Genomic DNA, 24,156 nt, shown 5'->3' on the forward strand with positions numbered 1-24,156 from the left:
GGTTGTATATCCTCCGGGATAGCACTATATACTCCCATTCTGTGTGTTCTCTGGTAGCTATGTTCCTTGGAGACCATATGACTGTGCCAGTGTGGTGACCGAGGTGAGGTGTGTCTGCACTGGCATCGTCAACTTGCCTACTGCTACGTGCTCCCCAGTGCTCCATCTGTGTCCTGTACTTTATTTGGGGGGGGGGGGGGGGCAATACCGGTACTTCAGGTGCAAGGGGGATGGGGTGGGGGACATCATGCCCCCAATGAACCTCTCCAGGCGTTGTTCTGGAGTAGACTAACCATAGGCGGAGTGTACACATGCAGCACATAGTTTGGGAATTAGAACGCGATCAGACTCGGGCATATTCAAAGGCAGTCTATTGTGATAGTAGTCCTGGACGGATCGCACTATGATGATATAGGTCGTGCCCAGCATCACAATGCCCAACATTATAAATGACTGTTTATTTTCCTGAGGGGCTAGATGAACATGTGGCTAGACTGCCAATGGCAACCAACAGGCTCAAGGCTGTGTTGAGACTTCGTGTTTGCGACCCGAGTCAATTGTTTACTCACCATGACTAGGCATCGCATTGGGCATCGTATGACCATTATTTTTATATGTCACTGTTCTTAGTCGCACCGGGGGCGCATGCCCGTTTTCAGGAGACTTATCAAAACACATAAGCCCTGTGCCCTGAAGGTTAGGCCTATTGTTAGTCTGAATAGTCCTGGCTACTATCCCGCTAAGTTCATTGACTTTCTACTGAACCTGTATGTACTTGAGGAAAGTACTGTTCTGGCCTGAACTACGGATTTCATCAACTTGGTAGAAGGTTTGCCTGTGCGGGACGATCATTTATTTTTGAGTATAGATGTGACCAGCCTTTACACCAACATCCCCAACGAGCTCGGTCATGTGGCATTGTCGTGGTATATCACACACAGGTATACAAGGTGGATGCCCCCGGCCCTTCGTACACGGTTAACAACAGCAGTGACTTCCTTGATGTCAGTCATTCAGAAGACTAACGGGTTCGTGTACGATAACGATTTGTTTCCGCAGATCCAAGGGACTGCCATGGGTTCGCCGGCAGCAGTGGTCTATGCCGACATTGTTATGCTGTATTTGGAGAATCGGTACATTTTGCCGATCTTAGAGGGGGAGGGTTTAGAGGTTCAGGTTTATAGACGCTTTATCAGTGACATTTTTGTTTCATTGCATGGTTGCGAAGGTCAAGTTCAGTGCGCTTTAGACAGGATTAATAAGTGTTCGGCCCTCGAGTTTGCGCATGAACTGGCACATGATAGCATTGATTTCCTGGACACCACAGTTTTCCGGAGTAAGGGATACATGGCGGTGAAGCCTCATTTCAAGGTCACCAATCGTTTCCTGTATCTGCTTGCCGGTAGTAACCACCCCCGTAGTATGGGTAAAGGTGTGATCACTGGGGAGTTGATCCGTATCCGTCGGTCTTCGACCCTTGACCACCACTACGAAGCTGCTGCCGAGCAGGCGAAGCAGACTTTCCGGGCCCGTGTATACAAGAGCTCCATCTTTCATCTTTCAGACCGTACACCAGGCATGCAAGGCCGGCACAGCTGGGGTGGCTGGGGCGGCCTCAGCCACCCCACTTTTTGGCCGTTTTTTGTTCTTGTTTTTTTAGCACACTGCAACAAAGCGCGATGATCGCAGCTCAGCTCAAACGTGGCAAATAATGAAGAATCCTTGTGTATCAAGGTCAAGGTGTGTGTGTGTGTGTGTGTGTGTGTGTGTGTGTGTGTGTGTGTGTGTGTGCCTGTGTGTGTGTGTGTGTGTGTGCCTGTGTGTGTACGTGCCTGTGACGTGTACAGCCGGTGTGTGCACACCGCTAGCTAAACCGACCAACGGCTACTCCCAGGGCACAAACTATTCTGCTGGAGGCAGCGTCGTCTTCGGCTGAAATTCCGGATACAACCTGCAGGGAAGCATTGTGCGCATCTGCCAGATTGACGGTTCCTGGAGTGGGGCAGCTGCCTCATGTAATCGTAAGTTGAATTTCAAGAGAGCCAATATATCCCTCTTGTGTAGAGAAGCTTCAGGCTTGTAGGAAGGCAGATTCTGGTGGCGTTGATCTTTCCTATTTACAGAGCATGTAATAGTCTGGGTGTTACCTGCCACTTTTCATCATCACAAATGATGATCGTGCTTATCACAGGACCCAGGACCAGTCGGGCATCTCAGCCTGAGTCCTTAGGATATATGTTATACTTGTAGGTGTATGGTTAGGGTGTTTCACCGGGTAGAGCCGACGGTTTCAAATAGGACACAGGTTGCAAACCGGAACGGACTCAATATTCACTTTCTCTCTTGGTATTTTGATTAGAAAACATATGTCACAGTGAGACTACGATGTGTTATACTCCGAGCCAAAATTTCATGGCTCTGCGATGACCATACGCGCCATACTAAGCAGGTGAGTTTTTGACGTGTTGCTTCGCACTGCGACTTGAGTTTTACGACTTTCGAAAAATCAACTTCTTGTCGCAGATAAACAGCGGCTCGCCTCTTGCCAATAAAGCACCGCATACCAATCAAAACTAATGGAAGCACACACAAGGCTTATTGTTACTCTGTACTGGCCGTCGTGGAGCGATAGCAATTACCTAATTTCAGACCCAGAGTGAATTTGACGTGCACTCTAAAACGTGTCCGGTTTGGAGCCACCTCTGATTTGAACTTTTTTTGAAGCGAAAAATTGGGCAACTTGGAGGCAATGGGTCAACACAGAGGAGTGGCTCAGTTCGATTGACTCTGGCCCCAGAGCAAACTTCAACATGCCAGTTTCCTTCCACAAACATATTTCGAGTGAAAAATCAACGCTGATGATCGGTTTGGGTCTATACAAATTTGGTTGTCAAGGCGTTCCGGTATCGAACCGTCTACTCTACCAGAACACTGAGTTGTTGGCATAAGCCGGTAACTTTTGTCGAGCCTGTTTTAGGCTACCACCTCCTCCAAATATGCTAATATCTCTTGACTGTACAAAAGATGTGCCGAGCAGACACTTTCTTCATCTCTTGACTGCTTTGTGTGTTGTGTGTATGGGTACGTGTATACAGCCATTCAACTGCAGCGCCAGTCTGGCTACCTGCCCTGCCTGCGTTCCAGTGGCTGTATCCTGCCATCACAGCGCTGCGACGGTGTTTGGTACGACTGTGCTGATGGCTCTGATGCACAGTACTGCCCAGGCAAGGTCACACCAGCCCCAGGTAAGCACCAGCAGCAGCACTGATAGTAGTACCATGACTTCTATTATTATTACAGGGTGCGACAGAGCTCTCGGCCATTGAAGAAAATGTTGAGTCACCCCCACCACCACACTGCGCTCTTTAGCCGACTAGACCCTCCTGCACACAACCATCACCATTGCGAGGACACTTCCGTAGACGATATTGATAAACTCCTTCAGACAGCTGTTTCGCCAATACATAGCTCATCAGTGAAGGTAGATATTGAATGATTAAAAATATAGGCCAAACTGCTATTATATAGGGGGTTTCCACATACAAAACTGGCATAGCTGAGGTGATAACGCGGGAAAAGGAAAGTGTGAAGTACTGTTGACGCGCATTGGACATGCATGCAGCGTCGGATATTCGGCGCGGAAAATCAATCACTATTCAATGCAGAAATAACGTGCCAGAATCAGAGTACTATGTAGCTAGTAGTGAGAGTCTGTGTACTAGTATTGCAGTTGTCCGAGCGCCATGAAGGCCTGCGAACGCACCTCACGACCCGCCGACGTCGACAGCCACAGCACCCCTGGGGCATGACACTGTACTGCTCGCCCGTCGCGCCAAGACGCTTGGCAGTCACTAGGCTTCATGCCACCGATGTTGTCCGCAAGCTACCTTGTTATCTGCCCATCACCCACTGCCGCTGACACGCTGGGAGGCCCCGCGGCATTCGCCCAGTATATCGTCGTCAGAGCTGTGTCGACGGTACAATAACGCTGGTAGAAACAAACAGTCGGTCGTATGGTATTGCGTCCTCCGGATTGTCCCTTGACTCGTCTTGTCCCTCTTCTTGCTCTTACGCTTATGACTTCTATTACATGCAAAATGTAGAGTCTGAGCTACTGTTGACCGCTATTCACTGCTGTATTTATTTTATTACTTTGCATGGCCATGTTGAGGCAGTCTTCGCATCAATTTCCTTTACACAATGCGTGTACTACAATATATTCAAAACCAACGTCTGTGCCACGCACACATACGCAAACGTTTTAGGGATGAAACGAGTATATCGAATACTCGAGTGCTTGCTCGAAAATTCGAAAGGAGTGAGGACTCGTGTCGCAAAACACTCAAAGTATCTTATGCACAGTGTACTGTTTGCTTGTACATCAAGCACGTCTGTTACTCTGACCAGTACTGATAACCCATGCAAGTTGAAATTATTACTTGTCCCTACTTACCAACAAAAGACGTAGTTCAGACTATTTCCTGCACTAGGCTGCATGCAAGACTACATGTGTATCAGGTGTAATACGTTCAGTGTTACGAGAGTGTGTGCAGTACATTGTTTTATGTTGTCAGTAAAATACTCGTACTCGCTCGAATACTCGCTCGTTTTTTCAAAGAGTACTCGAGTCCTCAATTTTGGCACTCGTTTCACCCCTAGGCCAAACATGCATGCACTGAATGCCTGTGCTCTGTGCACTCTGTGCTTGTGCAGGTCAAACCGACTGCCAGGTCCTGTCACCACCGGCACTGGGCTCAATGACCGTGAACGGCTTGATGTTCAGCAACACGACCACGTTTGTGTGCACATCTCCCTATGTCCTTATGGGCTCGGCCGTGCGTACTTGTGAAATCAACGGCCAGTGGAGCGGTGTGCAGCCAACTTGCGTCCGTAAGTACATGTACCAATGCTCGACTGGCTTGTATTATGCATTCCCGTTCATCACACCGCTCATACTGTCAAATGCTGCCTCTTCTCTTTCACAATGGCATGGGTCACAGTAGATAGGCCTGGTGCAGGTATTGCCAGTTCCTTGCTTGCTGCAGTACAGTATGACATAATTAACTTAGCTGGTAAGCAGTGCATGTGTGAATGGCAAGTGTTATTTTTGTCCATTGCTTCCCAACCCATGTGTAGTGACGACTGCTGCTCTGAGTGCGGCCAGTGACGACTGCTGCTCTGAGTGCGGCCAGTGACGAGCTAGTCAAGGACTCCGTCTCAGAACGCAAGACACAAACGTGTAAGCCTAGTATTGCTGCAAAATTAAGAGCAATTTCTCCTACTGCTGACTGCTGAAAATGTTGTGTCCTTCACAACTAGTCTCTTTGTTCTAAGAAGTCTGCCTCTTTCATCGATTCGTGTTTACCTAGCTGCGTTACGCTATTAGTAGCCTATTACCTGTTGTGCAATGGGGCTGGCCTAAAAGCTGCTCGCTCAACAGTTGTGTTGCATGGCATAGAGCGAGAGACGGCAAGCCGCCTCGGCATATTTGCGGATAGAGCTTTTATTGGAAAGGAAAAGGACATATGGATACGAGTTAAGAGTAACTGTCCACCACTGTAACTACAGTAAAAAAAATGCAACAACTAGGCACAAAACTGACAGAGTGCTGAGACATTCGACGACCTGACTCCTAGCTTCAACACATCTCCGTAGCGCTAACCAACAGCCTTCCAACTTGGAAGGTTCAAGGTTAAAAGGAGAGACCAAAGAGGGGAAGGTAAGCGCAACGAAAATGAGCACAAGCTAGTAGTTGAAGCTACAGTCCCACAAGAACAAGAAATGTTGATTGTTACTGGACGATGACGAAACCAGTATTACCTTTCCCTCTTTGGTCTCTCCTTAAAGGGGAAGTTAAGGCAAAAATTAAAATTTCACCAGTTGTAGTCTTCGGGGTGCTGAGTCGAATGGTCGTGGTCCGAGGAAGCTGAGAAGCTCCCTTCCTACTTGAATCCCAATCGAACTCGCGCACTTCCACCGAAACTGGGTGACTGCGCCCTACTAGATGGGGATTTGTATGCAAAATGTCACTAAAAGCGCCATTTCGTTCTTATAAAAGCACGGGTGACCGCGATTGGCCCATATGTTGTAGTCTTTTGGACGCTGAGTCGACTGGTTTTGGTCCGAAAAGGCTGCGATGCAGTGTTCCTCCTTTATTCCCAATCGAACATGGTTGAACAAGCGGTCACGTGCTCCTGGGTGCCCAAATCACCTGGTCACCACGCCAGCAGGTGACAACTTTCACACCAAGGTTCAACTCAAGTGACAGGGCTGCACCCAAAAAAGGTCAAACAGGCTAGTAAGTTGTACCCTGCAGGCACGGTGACCAGATGACTGGTGTACGCAGGAGCACGTGACCGCTTGTTCAACCATGTTCGATTGGGAATAAAGGAGGAACGCTGCATCGCAGCCTTTTCGGACCAAAACCAATCGACTCAGCGTCCAAAAGACTACAACATATGGGCCAATCGCGGTCATCCATGCTTTTATAAGAACGAAATGGCGCTTTTAGTGACATTTTGCATACAAATCCCCATCTAGTAGGGCGCAGTCACCCAGTTTCGGTGGAAGTGCGCGAGTTCGATTGGGATTCAAGTAGGAAGGGAGCGTCTCAGCTTCCTCGGACCACGACCATTCGACTCAGCACCCCGAAGACTACAACTGGTGAAATTTTGATTTTTGCCTTAACTTCCCCTTTAACACTACGGAGATGTGTTGAAGCCAGGAGTCGGGTCGTCAAATGTTTTAGTGCCTGGTTGTTGCACTTTCTGACTGTATTTAGAATATAGTGACAGTTACTCTACACTCATATCGATACGTCCTTTTCCTTTCTACATTAATTTTATTATTGCCATATTGGCTCAACATCCGAGTTTCAAAGAGCTTTTAGTGGACGACTTAATCCATTTTCGGCAATACTTACAACGATCCAATCAGTCATATTGTAGATCAGGCTATGCTGTGGGTAAGTATACTACAGGCCTTGTATGGCTTATTGTTTGCCAGCGAGTATTTAGCATCATCTACTAGTATTCACTCGTTTGACAGCCAAAGAGTATTTGTGTGGGAGGCTGGGAGTCTCGCACCTGACTTGGTCACGTTGCGCCTGAAGGTCACTAAGACGCGGCCATATACGGTGGAGCCGTCGCAGTTCCATCTACTGTCGACGAAACATGCCCGGTATTGGCTATTCCGGTACATGACAGCCCATGCCTGTAGCACCAAGCCTGTGTTCACTTTTGCCAAAGGGATCCACCTTACTCGGCCTTATTTAAATATGATACTCTGTCACGCTCTCAACTGTTATCAGGTTAGCTCCCGCTCCATGCTGATTGTTGGAGCGATAGTCCTGGAATCCAGAGTTGCAAGTGAGGTGGTGATATGGCAAGCAGACGGTGGCAAAGTACGGCTTAAAAGCTCTACATCTGGCAAGTGGCCGGCATACCACCCCAATGGACATCGGAACAGTACACGTAGAGTAGCATCTCTACGTGACAGGGTATGAGCGCAAGTGAGTTCTTATGCTCTACTAATGTGCATTGATTCTGTGACTATAGTTGGTGTACAGATCTCATCACATGTGCCTTAGGTGGGATTTGCTATTGTCACTGGAAAATTCAGCCCTAACAAACAGTGTGATGGATGAATTTGACTCCAAGTATCTGCTTTTGGGAATGCCATGTATGCATGTCTGGCGTGCTGCTGCTATAATGTTGTGGCAGCAGCATTTTGGTGCGATGGACTGTTCTTGTAACGGTGTACCTACCCATTTGCTGTTGCCGGATGCCGTGTTTTGTCAGTTGTGCCTGTTTGAAGGTGCCAGGCCAGCTTGTGTTGGTGCGTTCCCGTTAAGTTGCCAGGGCACCATATTTGTAACGGCGTTCCCGTTTTGCTGTTGTGGGGCTGTGTTTGTATCGGTGTGTTCCCGTTGCAGTTGACGGGGCACCACGTTAGTGGATTGTGCCTGTTTGAAGTTGTCAGGCCAATCCTGTAACGCACACCCGTTTGCTGATAATTGGGGACATGTTTGTCCATTTTGCTCGAGATTCACATGGCTGCGCCAGTTGCTTTGTGCGGATTAGACTGTTATCTGGCACTAGTCTTGATCTGTTTTATTCAGATTCAGATCAGCTATTGTTCCTATACGAGAAAATCTGTGGGTGCACATCCAATTCATTTGCAGATTTGCGTGCTTCTCCTGCAACGGGCGTTTACATGGTACATGGTGTGTGGGCGTATGTGTGGTGTGTTCATGCTGTACAGGCCAGTATTGCCAAGCACTGGGGACCTTTGGCAATCTGAAGAATGTTTTGTCCGAGAATCGATCCTTGGATCTGTGGCGTTGCAGTTGTGGTGCTCCCGACCCTCTTGCGCGATGGCCGCGGAGACTTGGCGAAAAGGTTCGAGACATACGGCATCTCAATATCTTGCACCACCATCGAGTGTAGCGACATCAGCAATAGAAGACGCACATGATATCATTCACCCTTACGGCCTTAGCGAAGACCCGGGAATACCTGAGAAGATGTTAGCCGCAACTTTACTGGAAAAGTCGTCGGTGACAACGGCACTCCATATTTTAGCTGCATGCAGTTAGGTCTCTCAACAAGTGTACCCAAAGTTTTCAAGCTAATACACAAGCAAATTCACTAGGGTCCGAGTATATTTTCCTACACCTCTCCCTGTTGTTGTTATTTCTGCATTCAAATTGTTTGTGTACCTGTACATTTATTACAGTAGAGCCACGCATCCACGGCTGTTGTTTCCAAGGGGTCAGGCTCGTCAGTTATACAAAACCTTTCAGCAATCTGGCCTTAGGCTTAGTTCCTTGACTTCTTGTACCACTTTCTTAGATGCACATCCCACTGGATAGTGAGCAATACGTGTGTAGCAGAATCTGTATTCCAGAAAAGCAGAGACTTGAGTCTATTGACACTGCGTTTCTTTTTAAAACGTCATTGGCTGTGGTGTTCCTAGAGGTATACACGTACATTCCTGGGTCCCACGTTCTGTGACGCCCGACTGTATTCGTGGTGCCTCAACAACTTTTAATTTTGTGCACTCGGGAAAACCTGCCTGAGGCTGTGAGGCTGCAGAGTGTTGGCTGTGTTTTGCTTTAAAAAACCATCAGGTCTCCCCAGATTTTCTAGTCTGGCCCTGAATTTTGCCACTCTTCGGTTTCAAAACCTAGTCTGGTGGTGGAAAGCCTAGCAGTGTTGTGTGTGCATGTGTGTAGACCGGTCTGTGCTCTCGAACCTCAAACCTAGTCTGGTGGTGGAAAGCCTAGCAGTGTTGTGTGTGCATGTGTGTATTTTGTACAGTGCTGGCCAGAGAAATCCAACCTCGTTAATAAAGTAGCGCCGCGTTCGAGAGCACAGACCGGTCCAGTATGTTTACTACTAGGGCTGCGTAGCGCCCGGTGCAATTTTATTCATAAGGTTGGATTTCTTTGGCCAGCATGGTAGTTAGAAGTAGGTCCTCTAAGGTCCTCTGTTTGTGCGCACTTGTGGTCACAGTGGCAGTAGTGGGTGAGGGGTAGACTCAGTTACTACGAAGATGGTGTATACATGATGGTGTATGCAGTCATGTAGTTGAATGTTACTTCGGGCTTAGACCCAGAGGGTCTTGCAATGATGACCCTGGGTTTATGTACATGTTTCATTCAGCTACCGTTGTCATGGCACTAGTTGATAGAACACCTGTATAAGTACAGGCTGTATATCTAGCATTTTCCAAAATAGCACTCCGTACTCCGAGGCTGCAGCCGTTTTGCATGCAACGTTGTATGTGTTGATCGGTTGACAGCATGTGACAAAGCCGAGGACACACTAGTGTATCAGGAGCACTGTTTTTTAACACAGTGCGTCCCCCGCCTTGTCATGTTAATTTATCAAACAAGGCTTACCTATACCAACATTATACATGTAGGGCTGTGCATGCTTTCAAAATTCTTCCTTGTTGAAGTAGAATACCGTGCTTGTGGGGGCTTTAGTAGTTCCTTTGCCAGATGTTCTATGCGTATCTCAATGACATCAGTTTCAGCACTCGGGCAAGGCACATTCGGGCCTACACATGTAGCCTTGAATTCTGGCTTGGAGGCATTATTTTATCTATTTTCATGGCTGCTAGGTTCATCCTTAGTTAAGAGTTATTTCTCCGTGATTCGCTGATGAGTCCACAAAGGACGAAACAGCTAGACAGTACTAGTGCTGTCCCCAGATCGTGTATTCTAAATCCATAATACTGACGCTCAATCTCCAGACAGCTGTTTCAGCCTTTTTAGGTCCCATCAGTGGAGCTCAGAGCGGGAGGTTAAACAAATGACAATACGGTCTATATGAAATGAACAAAAAAAGCTATTTGAAAATGGCTCAAAGCATCAAAGTCAGCGAGCTATCTGCAAGACACGCACAAAGAGAGCTTTGCACGAAGGCAGATACATATTACATATACCTTTGACACTAACCAAAAAGAGTGCTCAATCAAGTCAACGCAAGGCAGCGTAATGCGGTGATCGAGACTATAAAAAGCTATAGTGACATGTAGCCAGGCCCCCAGCACAATAAGCTGACTTGCATCATGCTAAAATCGTTCACACAAATCTCTTATAATAATTATTATATAGATTGCAGGATAGGGTGGTTGCACCAGGAAGTGCTGTCTCTGCGATAGTGGGACCAGCCAAGATTGCAGTACAGTCGTCCACCATCAATCCAGCACTTCATTGGCCCACGCCCTCGATATACCAGCATGATTTCCGGAGTTATTACCATTCATCGACACATGCCCCCCCCCCCAGTTCTTCGGCACCTGACCCGAGGTCTATTAGGGCCGCACTACTTTGTAGCAGTCATACTATAGTACTAGAACTGGATGCACGTGATATCCACTGGAGCTGGCGCTGGCCATGAGCTGACCCACCGCCGTGCCCTCCCAGTGTCAATTTTGCTTATGTGATCCTACCACAATCTGGAACATTATCAGTACTCGCCTCTGTTGACTTGCCAGCACTAGTTCTGGTGGATCCGGGCATGTTTCTGCCTTCTCTTAAGCATGTATTCTCCTGCAGGTGCATCTTTCACCTCCTTCTAATGCGCGAGCACATTTTCTGTGGAGATTCAACGACACATACACCAGAAAATACAGAACGGAACAGTGGCTGCCAATGCGACACAAGTACCACATAGACCTAAAAACTCATAAGTACCCTGGGAGTTAGATGCATTTACGGGCAGTATGCCAGGATTTGCGCAGCTAATTTAAAATCAGATTAGCAATGCTGTGTGCTACCAAGGCGGCATATTGGACTCAAAAACCAACCGATTGTGGTCCAACCCAACCGACAGCGTTGTCGGTGGGTTCCGATTGGCAGGTGTTGGATGGACGTATGATCCATGCGTCCCCACAAGTAATGAGAAGTTAATGCCACTAAGGATATAATATCGCGGACAGCAGTACAATGAAACTGGGCCATTCATTATCAGCAATATCAGGGGTATATCCCATCCGATAAGACGTACAGCTCGTGTATGGCGGACTTTACAGCAGGTCCCGACATAGCTTGCCCCGTGCCCTTTACCACTCTTGGGCCAAAACTGCTGTACAATATTCGAGAGGGTCTAGCCTAGTGAGTGTGAACAGAACCTAGCAAACCATATCTCCAAGTGATTCACATGTTGGTATATTCTCCGTTATCATACATCCATTCCGAGCAATTTGACACCCGAATATTCTCGCACCACTACTGCTGAAGTATTGACCACAAACCATGTTCCATTTGACTTACAAACGGAACTTGCAAAAGGCATGAGAGCACTGGAATCTGTAAAGACTCTCGCATTATTAGTAGGGCTGAAACGATCATTCAATAACTCTTAAAGGGGAAGTTAAGGCAAAAATTAAAATTTCACCAGTTGTAGTCTTCGGGGTGCTGAGTCGAATGGTCTTGGTCCGAGAAAGCTGAGACGCTCCCTTCCTACTTGAATCCCAATCGAACTCGCGCACTTCCACCGAAACTGGGTGACTGCGCCCTACGAGATGGGGATTTGTATGCAAAATGTCACTAAAAGCGCCATTTCGTTCTTATAAAAGCACGGATGACCGCGATTGGCCCATATGTTGTAGTCTTTTGGACGCTGAGTCGACTGGTTTTGGTCCGAAAAGGCTGCGATGTAGCGTTCGCCCCTAATTCCCAATCGAACATGGTTGAACAAGCGGTCACGTGCTCCTGCGTACACCAGTCACTTGGTCACCGTGCCTGCAGGGTACAACTTACAGCCTGTTTTGACCTTTTTTGGGTGCAGTCCTGTCACTCGAGTTGAACCTTGGTGTGAAAGTTGTCGCCTGCTGGCGTGGTGACCAGGTGATTTTGGCACCCAGGAGCACGTGACCGCTTCTTCAACCATGTTCGATTGGGAATAAAGGAGGAACGCTGCATCGCAGCCTTTTCGGACCAAAACCAGTTGACTCAGCGTCCAAAAGACTACAACATATGGGCCAATCGCGGTCATTCGTGCTTTTATAAGAACGAAATGGCGCTTTTAGTGACATTTTGCATACAAATCCCCATCTCGTAGGGCGCAGTCACCCAGTTTCGGTGGAGTGCGCGAGTTCGATTGGGATTCAAGTAGGAAGGGAGCGTCTCAGCTTTCTCGGACCAAGACCATTCGACTCAGCACCCCGAAGACTACAACTGGTGAAATTTTAATTTTTGCCTTAACTTCCCCTTTAACGATCAACCAATATCATTAACGATTGATATATTGGTATTATCGATTCTTGTCGGCTCTACCCGTGTACCTCGAACACCAGTTTATGAAAAAATTCCACGATACTTTTGCTACGTTAGAAATTTGTGGCACCGCACTGTTGACATCTGTAGACATCTGGCTGGTTTATCAACATGTTCTAGAGAATTTCATGTTGTTTCTAGAGGGAAGAATCTTGTCATTACCCTCCAGCAACTGCTCTTATCTCTGACCTTTCCCGCAAATGAACTGAAAAGACAAAGAGTGCTCTCTTCCGATCTCTTTCAAAGCCACAAATCAATTTTACTGCGCTTGAAAGTACATGATTGTACTCATATTCACTATCGGATGGAGTGCAAGGGCTGGAATACTGTCACTCATATACATGCATAAAAAATTGTTAGCACTCGTTTTGAACACTAACGATTATCGATTGCACTCTTAACGATCGATATGCGAGTTATCGGTATAATTGTTTCAGCCCTAATTATTAGCCACCATACATACCTTTCGGGAAGTCGTGTTGGAAGCAGAATGCTCGGAGAGCAGAGCTGAGTGAGATCTGCATACAGTAACACAGCGACAATGAATCACATGAACAGAAGGAAGCAGTCGTATCCGTACACATCTGAATATGCGCTTATGGGAGGAAAATCCGTGCGACAAAAGAGGACCGTGTTATGCAGGTGTATGCCTTACCCGGGTACGTACTAAGTGAGCTCCACCGTATGTATATATTGTATTGCAATTGAATCACTTGACTGACTGGAGCCAAAAATATCAATTGGCACTTACTCCGGTTACCCGAATGTTTCGGTACCACTATCATTAGGTTTGTTGCAATCGAACCAAGTCATAGTTGAGTCATTTTCAATGCGTTAGGTGTTACCTGACATGCCCACTGCATCAGCCGCTATGTCATATTCCACCAGGCATGCACCAAACCAGGCGCAGTGCGCACACTGATGATGGTGGTTGTCACACAACGAGCAGTAGTAAAAGTGAAAGGACTTTTTGCATGTGATTTTGTTGTAATTTGTGCCAGTCGAATTGTCTCAGTGTAACTAGTTTATCGTTAGCTTACTAGTTTGTTTATACAAAAGAGAAAGACCAAGGAACTACAAGTTACGCTATACTGTCCACTAACACCACCAGTTACTAAACAATCAGCTCATGCGATAGCATTGCACGACACTGAACAGCTCTAGCACATCTTGGATGCGCACTCCAACAGCCTTGTGGACGACGACCGTCACTGGAGAATCGGTCCGTCGCTCCACCAGCCCGGCGGCACAGTGGACAGTGCCTTGGGGGTGTCAGGCATGGATCAGGCTGATAAGGACGTGGTGGAGACGGAAATGATGTTTGCAAGGAAGAGTGATGATATGCGTATGTGCTCTCCGCCAGTTGTTGAAGCAACAGTCCGGCAGTGGAAAGTCGGCAAGGTTAAAATAAGTGACCAACTGGGTGAAAGTACACCAAATGTGGCCCATCTCTTGAATGGTGCGGACCACGGCAAGGACCTGAAGTTGAAGGTCGTCAATGGCAACACCGCATGGTCGACGTCAATGGGAACATCAAGCCATCAAGTTGGTGGAATTATGGAATGTCTGTCGCAGGCTGCAGCGACAGGGTAACATGCTCAGGGAAGAGTACAGCGACGATGATCAGCTGTGTCTTGCACGCAGTCGCGTTGATCGTGGCGTGCAGAACAACAGAGTCAGTTGCGGTATTCGTACATTTTTCTGTTAAGGATTTTAATCCCCAGGAAGTCCTTTGGTGAGGAGTGATGTCACGCAACGAGCAGTAGTCAAAGTGAAAGGACTTCTTGCATGTGATTTTGTTGTAATTTTGTAAGGTGTGGTGGCAGAACTTTCAGCTGGTAGTGGGTGATGGGCTGGCGGTGTGACAACAATTACGGGCTTGACGAACAACATAATTATGGCGAGTCGATCTTTGGCCAGTTGCTGAGTTGGAGATCGTCACCGTAGACCCAGAGATCTGGTCCACGGTCCAGGGGTTGGGATCCCACTGTGGTGAGAGCTTGTGTGCCTGCTCATTGCGGCGTAAGACGCGCTGACCAGGAGTGAGGATGGGGGCGTTTGACCGGCGGGTGGCATTGGCAGCATCGCACTGGGATTGGCGGAATTGCTGGTCACGGTGGGCAGCTGAAGGCAAGTCTGGTGCGGCTGCCGTAATGCAGGGTATGCTGTCGCGGATGGGGCGACCAAACATGAGTGTTGCCGGTGCCTCGTGAGTGGCAGGGTGTGGCGTGGTGCGGTACGCTAGGAGCCATTGGTCTAATGCAACATTGATGTCTTCGCCAGCTAGTTTGGCAGTTCGCAGAACTTTGCCAATGGTACGGTTGAGGCACTCGACTGCTCCGTTTGCTTGTGGCCACAAAGGAGGGGTGTGGCGGTGCTGGATAGCGTGTTGCGCGAGGAAATCAGCAAAAGCCGAAGAACGGAACTGAGGACTGTTGTCCGAGACTAGCTCTTCGGGCAAGCCGAACATGGATAATGTAGAGCGCAGAGCTTTAACAACACCGGCCGTAGTGGGTGTCGTGCTGAACACGTTGATGACCGGGTAGCGAGTCAACTGGTCGATAGTGGCAAGCAGGTGCTGACCGTTTGGCATGGGTCCATACAAATCGACGAAGACTCGTTTCCACGGCTTGGTGGACGGTGGTGTGGGCACGGACTCCCGGACGTAGCGGTGTCGTTGAGAGAGTTGCTTGGCACGGAATACATTGCCGGCAGAGTGCTTCGGCTTCAGTAGCCATGTTGGGCCACCAAACCTTGCTGTTGAGCCGTTGCTTGGTGCGGACAATATCTTGGTGGCCCGCATGTGTAAGCTGCAGGGTAAGCCGTTGGAGGGCCGTGGGAATGACGAGACGGTCGTTGCGGAGTAGTACACCGTCACTCTCAGACAGTTCATGGCGGAGGGCAAAGTACGGGCGGACCGTGGTGTGGTTGGAATCCCAGCGGCCAGATTGCAGAGAGGAAAGGATGGCTTGCAGTGTGGTGTCTGCGGTGGTGGCGTCTGCAATCTCCTTCAGAGCCAACGCATTCGGCTTAGCTGCTGTAGCTAGGGCATGTATGTACGTAGTGTCTTCCTGTGCGCCGATGTTTGGCAAGTCGGGATGAGGCTGCGGATTGCGACTGACGTCGGCCGGGTTTTCTGGGCCAGGCTTGTACTGGAGCTGGAAGCTGAGATCCTGCAGGCGGAGGACCGGGGAGTGGTGAAAGCGAAGGCAGCCAAACTTGACACCCAATGCTTCCCGTTCAGTTTGAGAATATTGCTGCTCGACGCCGGAGAGTGCACGGCTGGCGAATGCTACAGGTGCATCGTGGCCGTTGTCTTGGCGTTGACACAGGATTGCGCCGAGGCCGGTGGGCGATGCGTCGACATACAGTGATGTGTATCGCTTGCGGTCAAAGTATTGCAGCATGCAGTCTTCGGCGATGGCCTTCTTCAGTGCATCAAATGATTGCTGCTCAACATCAGTTCAACGCCAAACAGTACCTTTCTTAGTGAGAGCAGGGAGTGGCGTGGTGAGATCGGCCATGTTACGAATGTAACGGCGGAGGAAGTTGGTGAGACCCAGGAAACTCTGTATGTCGCTGACGCAAGATGGCGTAGAGAATGTAGCCACAGACTGCTGGTGGCTGGGAGAGGCGCGGATGCCCTTGTCGGAGTAGACGCTAGCCATGAACTTGAGCCGAGGCTTGAGGATGTGACATTTCAATGATTTGTGACATTTGGCTCGGTTGAGTGTAACATTGTGATCTTGGAGCTGCTGGAGGCAGGCGGCGAGTCGTCGGTTGTGCTCTTCGACGCTCTTACCGAAGTAGAAGATGTTGTCATGGACGTTCTTCACACCGTCGAGGCCAGCGAGCCATGGCGTCCAGTGTGCGCTGTAGGATCTCGGATGCGGACGATACGCCCATGGGCAGACGTTTACAGTGCAAAACTGCGTAGCGACGTGACTCAGGGTGGTCTGGCTCTCCACAGCGGTAGCAGAGCGATGTGCTGGATTCCCGCTGGCCTGGAGCGCGAGTGGCGACTGGGGCAGGTGGCTGGTGGTACGAGTTTGCAGCTGGATGTGGCGAAGACTGCATCGGTCGACGCGACGGAGTTGAAACAGTAGCAGGAGGCGGCTGTGTCCTTTTGTAGAACGGTGGCTGATGACGGAGGGCATTGATCGAGTCTTGTGTGCGCCGGAACGCCGTCGTCTGTTCCACTGACGCTTCAAATGCTCTGGCGGCCTTGAGCGCCTTGGCGAGATCAAGGGACGCAGTCTCCAGCAGTTTTCTGCGGAGTGGATCGGACGTGCATCCTGCCACAATTTGATCACAGAGAGCCACGTTCTTCTGGGCATCGTCGGCGAAGCTGCAGGTCGTTGCCGATGCCAGCAAACGAGTATAAAACGTGTCCAACGTTTCGCCAGGCTGCTGGGTGACCTGCCGGAAGTGGAAGCGGGCCATGCTGGGGCTCTGCTTCGACTGAAAGTAGTCGGCGGCGGCGGTTATGAGGCCGTCGAGATCGTTGCCAGTATTGGCTAACGTAGGGACGAGCTGCTGGATGTCCTTGCCGGCCACATACTGGAAAGTGTCTCTCTGGCGAGTGTCATCCGAGATGCCGGCTGCTGCGACATAGATTTGGAAACACCGTTCCCAGGCAGGAAAATGGGCAGCAGCGTCGTAGAGACTGCTGTAGATCGGGAATGGCTCCGGAGGTGGTAGTGACAGTAGGGACATGGCGAGGATCAGGCGTTTGCTCGCAGCGCCAATGTAATGTTGTTCTCTTGCTGTATTCCAAACAACAACTAACTCGGAGCTCCGGAAAGCTCCGCAATAGTGAGGTTTTGCATTCCGAATTTCGGCTCGGCGTTCTTTGGTCATTTGTCGAACATCAAAATGTCGAATTTTCGCACCGACGTTTGTTTTGCAAGTCGAAAATGATGTGTTTTGATTTCGTGAGCCCCAGCATCAGCAATGTCCTGTCCCGTGCTCCTTTTCTTGCTGATTCCGACAAACTTTGATCGCGCCCAAAGAGTCGAGGGCCAAACCTGCCTCCTCAGTCGCCTCAGAAAAACGAACTCCATGGCTAAGTCAAATTTTATGGGTATCGCTATAGTCTTTTCAGCCACACAGATGACGGTGAGGACACTCCAGGCGAAAGAGAGTAGACAGGCAGTGGAGAGGAGCAATCAGAGGTAGCTGACGATGCTGATGTCGTCAAAGACGCCTGCGAAGCCATGCCAAGATAGGAAACCTCTTTGAATAAATCACGCGCTAGCGCTCTTCCACAAGAAAATTCATCCGAAAAATATGTTCGGCAAAGTGAGCTTTTTCCGAACAAACATGCCGCATCTTCGTGTGCATTTTCGACCTCGCTCCCGCGTGCCGAATCTTTTGCCGAATTTCGGAATGCAAAACCTCACTAATATGATGCCAACAGAATGTAATGGTGTGCGTGCATGCGTACAGAGTCGGTGCGTACCGACTGTCAGCACAGGTGTGGAAAGCAGCATATGTAAATGGATAGGAGCACAAACGGTGCCGCGTGCATATATGTGTCGGTAGAGCATGAGACTCTTAATCTCAGGGTCGTGGGTTTGAGCCCCACGTTGGGCGCCAAATGTCGTCTCGGTTGGAGAACGAGCTGCCTCTACTATACCCTCGCCACGCCACACATCAAACGGACTAGTCAAGTGATTTTTCTCTAGAGCTAGAGAGAGAGCTATTCATTACTACACTTCAGGAGACGACGGGAGAACTGACAACTGACATGGCGAAAGGAAACATGATATCGGAAAGTGGTGCCCTCATCAGCACAAAAAGTGGCGTACTCGATATCATATCAGCACAAAAAGGTGCACGTGTCAGCAATACAACAAAGCAGCGCAGCAGCATGTACGGGTCAGCAGCACAGAGACACAAATACAGCAGCAGGTACGACAAAGAGACAACACGTGCAGCCACATGTACAACATATGGGTGTGACAGTCCATATATGTGCGTGTGAACACTACACACGATGAGAACATGCAAAGTATGGAGACCCAGACTGTGTGGTCAGCAGGACACAGCCCGTACAGGATGGAACAGACAACTAAACGTAATATAGCACCACGTACCGGCGGACTAGTCGACGCCGATGGGAGAAGTGGCACCCCCTGAGGCAGCTACGGATGCTAGAACTCTACAGCCAGACCAACACCAATATAAAACAAAAGGGTACACCACACCAGGAAGCAAGTCAAATAAAGATGTGTGAACAACGGCCACACACCACAGAAAAGCATACAGAACAAAAACTCAATTACCGACACCATAGACACTGCAAAATCCAAACAGGAGGAAAATACTAACTCCCTGAGGACACTGAGCATGAGGCAAACGAGCAAGCAACCTCTTGCCGATGTTCCACCGTGTAACAACAACCGCGCTGGCCACCGGACTGTATGGTAGGGGTATTACACCTGGACCTCAAGACCAACGGGCGAAGGACAGCAGGCCGGGCCCAGGTAAATACAATGAGGAGCACTGTATACAACTACAGAAATAACCCAAACCCATGCCAATTTGACCAACATACCTTCCCTGCGCATCCATTCCTAGTGTACGGGTCTGAAAGATGAAAGATGGAGCGCTTGTATACACGGGCCCGGAAAGCCTGCTTCGGCCGCTCGGCAGCAGCTTCATAGTGGTGGTCAAGGGTCGAAGACCGACGGATACGGATCAACTCCCCAGTGAACACACCGTTGCCCATACTACAGGGGTGGTTACTACCGACAAGCAGATACAGGAAACGATTGGTGAACTTGAAATGAGGCTTCACCGCCATGTATCCCTTACTACGGAAAACTGTGGTGTCCAGGAAATCAATGCCATCATGTGCCAGTTCATGAGAAAACTTGAGGGCCGAACACTTATTAATCCAATCTAAAGTGCGCTGAACTTGACCTTCGCAACCATGCAATGATAAAGCGTCTATAAACCTGAACCTCTAAACCCTCTAAGATCGGCAAAACGTACCGCTTCTCCAAATACAGCATAACAATGTCGGTATAGACCACTGCTGCAGGCGAACCCATGGCAGTCCCTTGGATCTGCCGAAACACATCGTTACCATACACGAACTCATTTTTCTTCCGAATGACTGACATCAAGGAAGTCACTGCTGTTATTAACCATGTACGAAGGGCGAGGGGCATCCACCTTGTACACCTGTGTGTGATATACCACGACAACCGAGCTCGTTGGGGATGTTGGTGTAGTAAAGGCTGGTCACATCTATACTCAATTATAAATGATCGTCCCGCACAGGCAAACCTTCTACCAAGTTGATGAAATCCGCAATTGAGGTCAGAACAGTACTTTCCTCACATACATACGGGTTCAGTAGAAAGTCAGTGAACTCAGCGGGATAGTAGCCAGGACTATTTAGATTAACAATAGGCCTAACCTTCAGGACCCAGGGCTTATGTGTTTTGAGAAGTCTCCTGAAAACGGGCATGCGCCCCCGGTGCGACTAAGAACAGTGACATAATATCAGTGGGCATACGATGCTCAATGCGATGCCTAGTCATGGCGAGTAAACAATTGACTCGGGTCGCTCACACGAAGTCTCAACACAGCCTTGAGCCTGTTGGTTGCCATCGGCAGTCTAGCCGCATGCTCATCTAGCCCCTCAGGCAAAAAAAACAGTCATTTATAATGTTTGGCATTGTGATGCTGGGCACGACCTATATCATCATAGTGAGATCAGTCCAGGACTACTATCACAATAGACTGCCTTTGCATATGCCTGAGTCCGATCGCGTTCTAGCTCCCAAACTATGTGCTGCATGTGTACACTCCGCCTATGGTTAGTCTACTCCAGAACAACGCCTGGAGAGGTTCATTGGGGGCATGATGTCCCCCCACCCCATCCCCCCCTTGTCCCCTGCACCTGAAGTACCGGTATTGCCCCCCCCCCCCTCCCCAAACAAATTACAGGACACAGATGGAGCACTGGGGAGCACGTAGCAGTAGGCAAAGTTGACGATGCCAGTGCAGACACGGCCTGACCTCGGTCACCACACTGACACCGTATAGTCTCCAAGGGACATAGCTACCAGAGAACACACAGAATGGGAGTATATAGTGCTATCTCGGTGGATAGACAACCCCCTATACACAAAATATCTACTGATAGAGTTCTGTGTAGACCCTATGTGCAGATATGTGTGGATGAGTACTGGTAAACGGACAGCTAACCCTAGTCTAAGTAAAATAAAGGTAGAATGTAGAGCCTGGGCAAAAAAATAAGTAAATAAAAATATTGACTAGTTTTAGGGAAAGACACAAACGGGAAAAGTCTGAAGAAAAAATTGACTGTCACCAAAAAAATAATAATAGCTACACATACGAGGGAACTCGGATGGAGAGCCAAGGATTAAAATTGAAAAAGAGGACCATCAGTTTACGAGTTATCCGTTTTGTCCAACACTTACGGATATAAACGTGATGCAGCTAAGCATCAGGTCGTTGAATGTCAGGATCTCATCAGTCAGTTTTTGTGCTAATTGTTGCACATTTTTGACTCAGCAGTATTCTGCATATAACCGTTAGTGTTGGACAAAACGGATAACTTGTAAACATGAGGGAACACCCATCCTTACCCAAGTCCCAACGTCAGCACTCGGCGCTGCTCCGAACCAAGAGGGACACTGGAGAGATCGTCCATCAGCTCCTCTCTTGTCCTGCGATCAAATCGCCTAATGCTAAAACACAAGAAGATAGGAAAGGCAAGTAGAATAAATAAATCAATAAAGTAATACACAACAAAACAAGTTTGAACAGCTGCAATCCGAACAAGACCAATGATATACCTAGCAATAAGTGTGCAGAGTGTGCAGCCCAAGGATAATCATCCCACGGCAAAGTTTATTGTTTAGGGCATAGACTCACAGTAACAGGCTCACCTTTGCTGCATCTCACACCGCTTCACACGGTAATCTACTGTATCACCATGGTAATTTCTGTTGCACATTGCTGCTTGTTTAACAAAAGGCAGAAAACACACCGAATTTCCAGGAATTACCATGGTGATACGGTACTTTAGCTTGAACCTATTGTATGACGGGTTTTCTATGATTCATAATGACCCAGAGAGAAACTAAACCGGTATCGAATTCCAGTCAGCGACGCAATTCTTCTGTGGTGTAAAGTGACTTCAGGAATATGTTGCAGAAAACTGCGATGCATGCTGATTATTTACTGTGCCCTATTGTGCACCATATACCTGGTGGGTTACTCAGGGATGAAGTAGATGCACACAAGTACCGTGCATCACGGCACAGGTTAGGTTCGCAACTAGCTGCTACAGTTTACTTGTGGTCCGAACTTGCACTCTACTCAGCTCTGCATACGCAAAGAGTGCTGGTGCCGAAGTGAACCAGAAGGGTGCTGAGTGGGACGCAACAACACTGACTCTGTATACCCATGTACACAGATATGATAGGGTATGCAGTACCTGCTCTAAGATTTAACACAAACCGGGTACACGTCTACCTGGCACAACTCCTGCAGCACTGGGCCAGAGCCAGATGCGTTCAAGTGCGGCTACTGTGTGTCAGGGAGTCGTAAACTTACTTTCGACTTCCTGATGTACATGATTGTACATGTACATGTATGAACGTACTCGCACTGGGCACTCTGGCCGCACGCATCTGCACGCGTATGCAGCCTGTCAGTGGCGGTATACCCTCGAAGTATAAAAAAGTATAGTACTCGACAGGACTTCCGACCGGGTCGCAGGTAACCCAGTGTTCTTTTTCCAAAAGGTCCAAGTACTCACAAACAGGGCCACTGACCTGGCTCTGGAGCAGACACTGGTAATCTAGGTCCAAGTTTGCTCGATTATGTTCTGACGCTTCATGTGCTGTCATAGCCAAGGTTTCTCACTTTCTTCGCAAGCTCTTTTAGTCTTGAGAGTTGACAACTGCTTATGGTTGTGTTGGCAGAAAACATGTCAGCTAATCTGACAACCGTCCAACCCCATTTTACTGGTAAGTAGTCAGCGAGTGGCTTTGATGGGGCCATACTATATTTGTGCTTCCTTTTTGAAAACACATTCTCGCTCGAAGGGTTTCTAAACTTTATCCCTGCGCTCATTGATGGAGTTCATCGATGGAGTTGCCAGCGGCACTCTACACAAGAACAATGTTGTCAAGTTTTTTTTATGAAAAATTAAACATTTTCAAATTGCTATAAGTTTGGTTAGGGCCGGGTTCCACTGCGGCTCCGCAGCTCCGCTGCTCCACGGTACTTGGCTGCATGCAGCAGAGCGGCGTGGTTCCAGTGACACTCGCCATTCACGATACCGCGATCGTGCTCGACGTTTTTTGATGACATTTAGCCTGCCTGCGCATGCGTGAAATCCAAAAAAATCTTCGTGTTCTGGCCTGTGCAACGAATTAAAATTCCCCCGAATAAAACAATTAAGTGCGGGAAACAATGCAAGCCGTGACCGCGGCTTGCATTTTTTTTGTATCAAGCAGCGAAGCGAAAGCTGGTGATGAGCTGCGGCCTCGCTGGACCAGCTCGTGATGATGACGTTTCATGCCGTGGATGATGTGCGGCGGAGCGGCAGTGGAACCCAGCCCTTAGGCAAAGGAAATTTGTCATGAATTTGTTTATGCTGCATAGATGGGGAGCTGCACACTCTGGCTTATGGACTCTCGCCTACAGTGTAGTCGTACTGCTAGTGTACTGGCATTACAGAAGACACGAAAAACGAGAACATAATTATGGCGAGAAAGTAATTACTGGGCAGTGGCTAAGAATTGCCCAAAGACTTACCGCTTCTCAGTGCTCCATACCAGGAAGTAGTACAATACCTACTCCCTGCTCCATACGAGTGTTTTCTCCTCATTCTCTGCATCCTTTGCCGCAGGAGTCTCGTCCATTTAGCGGCTCAAATGCTTGAGCTCCGGATAGCGGAAAATAGCTCGTCGTCCATTAGCGGCTCTAATAGTACCTGGTCTGAAGTGTCGCAGTCTAGCAACTATGATTTTTTCCAGGAGGGTAAGGGTTGCAAACCCAAAGAGACCCTAAGCTTCGTCTATCAAACAAAACAATTGCCCTAAAAAATGGAAGAGGAAAAGAGTGAGCGAGCTGGTCTGAGCGCGCTACTTTTCAAAAAATAGAAGCTGAAAGCCATGATCAAAGTCAAGTCAAAGCATTCTGGCTAGCGCGTTTGTGTATGTCACGAGCGCTAGCGCGCTAGTCGCAGCAAACGCTCGCAGGCCAGAGTTAGCGCTATTTGGGCTGTTTGCCGCACGCGGCAGCTGGATGGATCACGTGATCCAAGCTGACAAATAAGGTCCGATGGTTCAGCTACATTGAGCCACAAGCGT

The 24,156-nt window shown here is 48.6% G+C and overlaps 2 protein-coding genes across 9 annotated transcripts in view; one reads left to right on the plus strand and one right to left on the minus strand.

Annotated features, from left to right (window-relative positions):
• Positions 1–9,161, plus strand: part of LOC135811531 (uncharacterized) — an 18,621-nt gene extending 9,460 nt beyond the window's left edge. For 3 of the 5 annotated variants that reach the window (XR_010552618.1, XR_010552620.1, XM_065324769.1), the window contains 6 exons: positions 1,848–2,021; positions 3,096–3,245; positions 4,714–4,890; positions 5,137–5,239; positions 7,310–7,510; positions 8,263–9,161. Coding sequence is in view for 1 of the 5 variants with exons in the window: in XM_065324769.1 (XP_065180841.1) it covers positions 1,848–1,872 (25 nt within the window). In the remaining 4 variants the exon portion in view is untranslated. The remainder of the gene's footprint in view (positions 1–1,847; positions 2,022–3,095; positions 3,246–4,713; positions 4,891–5,136; positions 5,240–7,309; positions 7,511–8,262) is intronic. The other 2 variants (XR_010552617.1, XR_010552619.1) reach the window with 2 other exon arrangements.
• Positions 9,162–10,311: 1,150 nt separating this feature from the next.
• Positions 10,312–23,946, minus strand: LOC135811532 (uncharacterized). Of its 4 annotated transcripts, XR_010552621.1 has the most exons (6): positions 23,600–23,944; positions 21,721–21,790; positions 21,418–21,519; positions 18,889–18,953; positions 13,254–13,308; positions 10,312–11,107 (listed from the first exon to the last, which is right to left on the minus strand). XR_010552621.1 is itself a non-coding variant. In XM_065324770.1 (5 exons), the coding sequence occupies exons 1-5, from the start codon at positions 23,679–23,681 to the stop codon at positions 11,078–11,080; spliced, it is 339 nt and encodes a 112-aa protein (XP_065180842.1). In that variant the 5' UTR covers positions 23,682–23,946; the 3' UTR covers positions 10,312–11,077. The 4 variants fall into 4 exon arrangements, 1 of the variants encoding a protein (XP_065180842.1); XR_010552622.1 differs by lacking the exon at positions 21,721–21,790 and having other exon boundaries at positions 23,600–23,940; XM_065324770.1 differs by lacking the exon at positions 18,889–18,953 and having other exon boundaries at positions 23,600–23,946.
• Positions 23,947–24,156: the final 210 nt, after the last annotated feature.

Source organism: Sycon ciliatum, chromosome 3 (assembly GCF_964019385.1).
Source record: "Sycon ciliatum chromosome 3, ocSycCili1.1, whole genome shotgun sequence".
NCBI classification, from domain to species: domain Eukaryota; kingdom Metazoa; phylum Porifera; class Calcarea; order Leucosolenida; family Sycettidae; genus Sycon; species Sycon ciliatum.

Coding starts and splice junctions, on each gene's coding strand:
- LOC135811532 (XM_065324770.1), bottom strand. CDS start 23,681: ATGCAGAGAATGAGGAGAAAACACTCGTATGGAGCAGGGAGTAGGTAT. Junction 21,791..23,599: donor GTATGGAGCACTGAGAAGCG/GTAAGTCTTTGG, acceptor TTAAACAAGCAG/CAATGTGCAACAGAAATTAC. Junction 11,108..13,253: donor CCAACACGACTTCCCGAAAG/GTATGTATGGTG, acceptor GAATCTCCACAG/AAAATGTGCTCGCGCATTAG.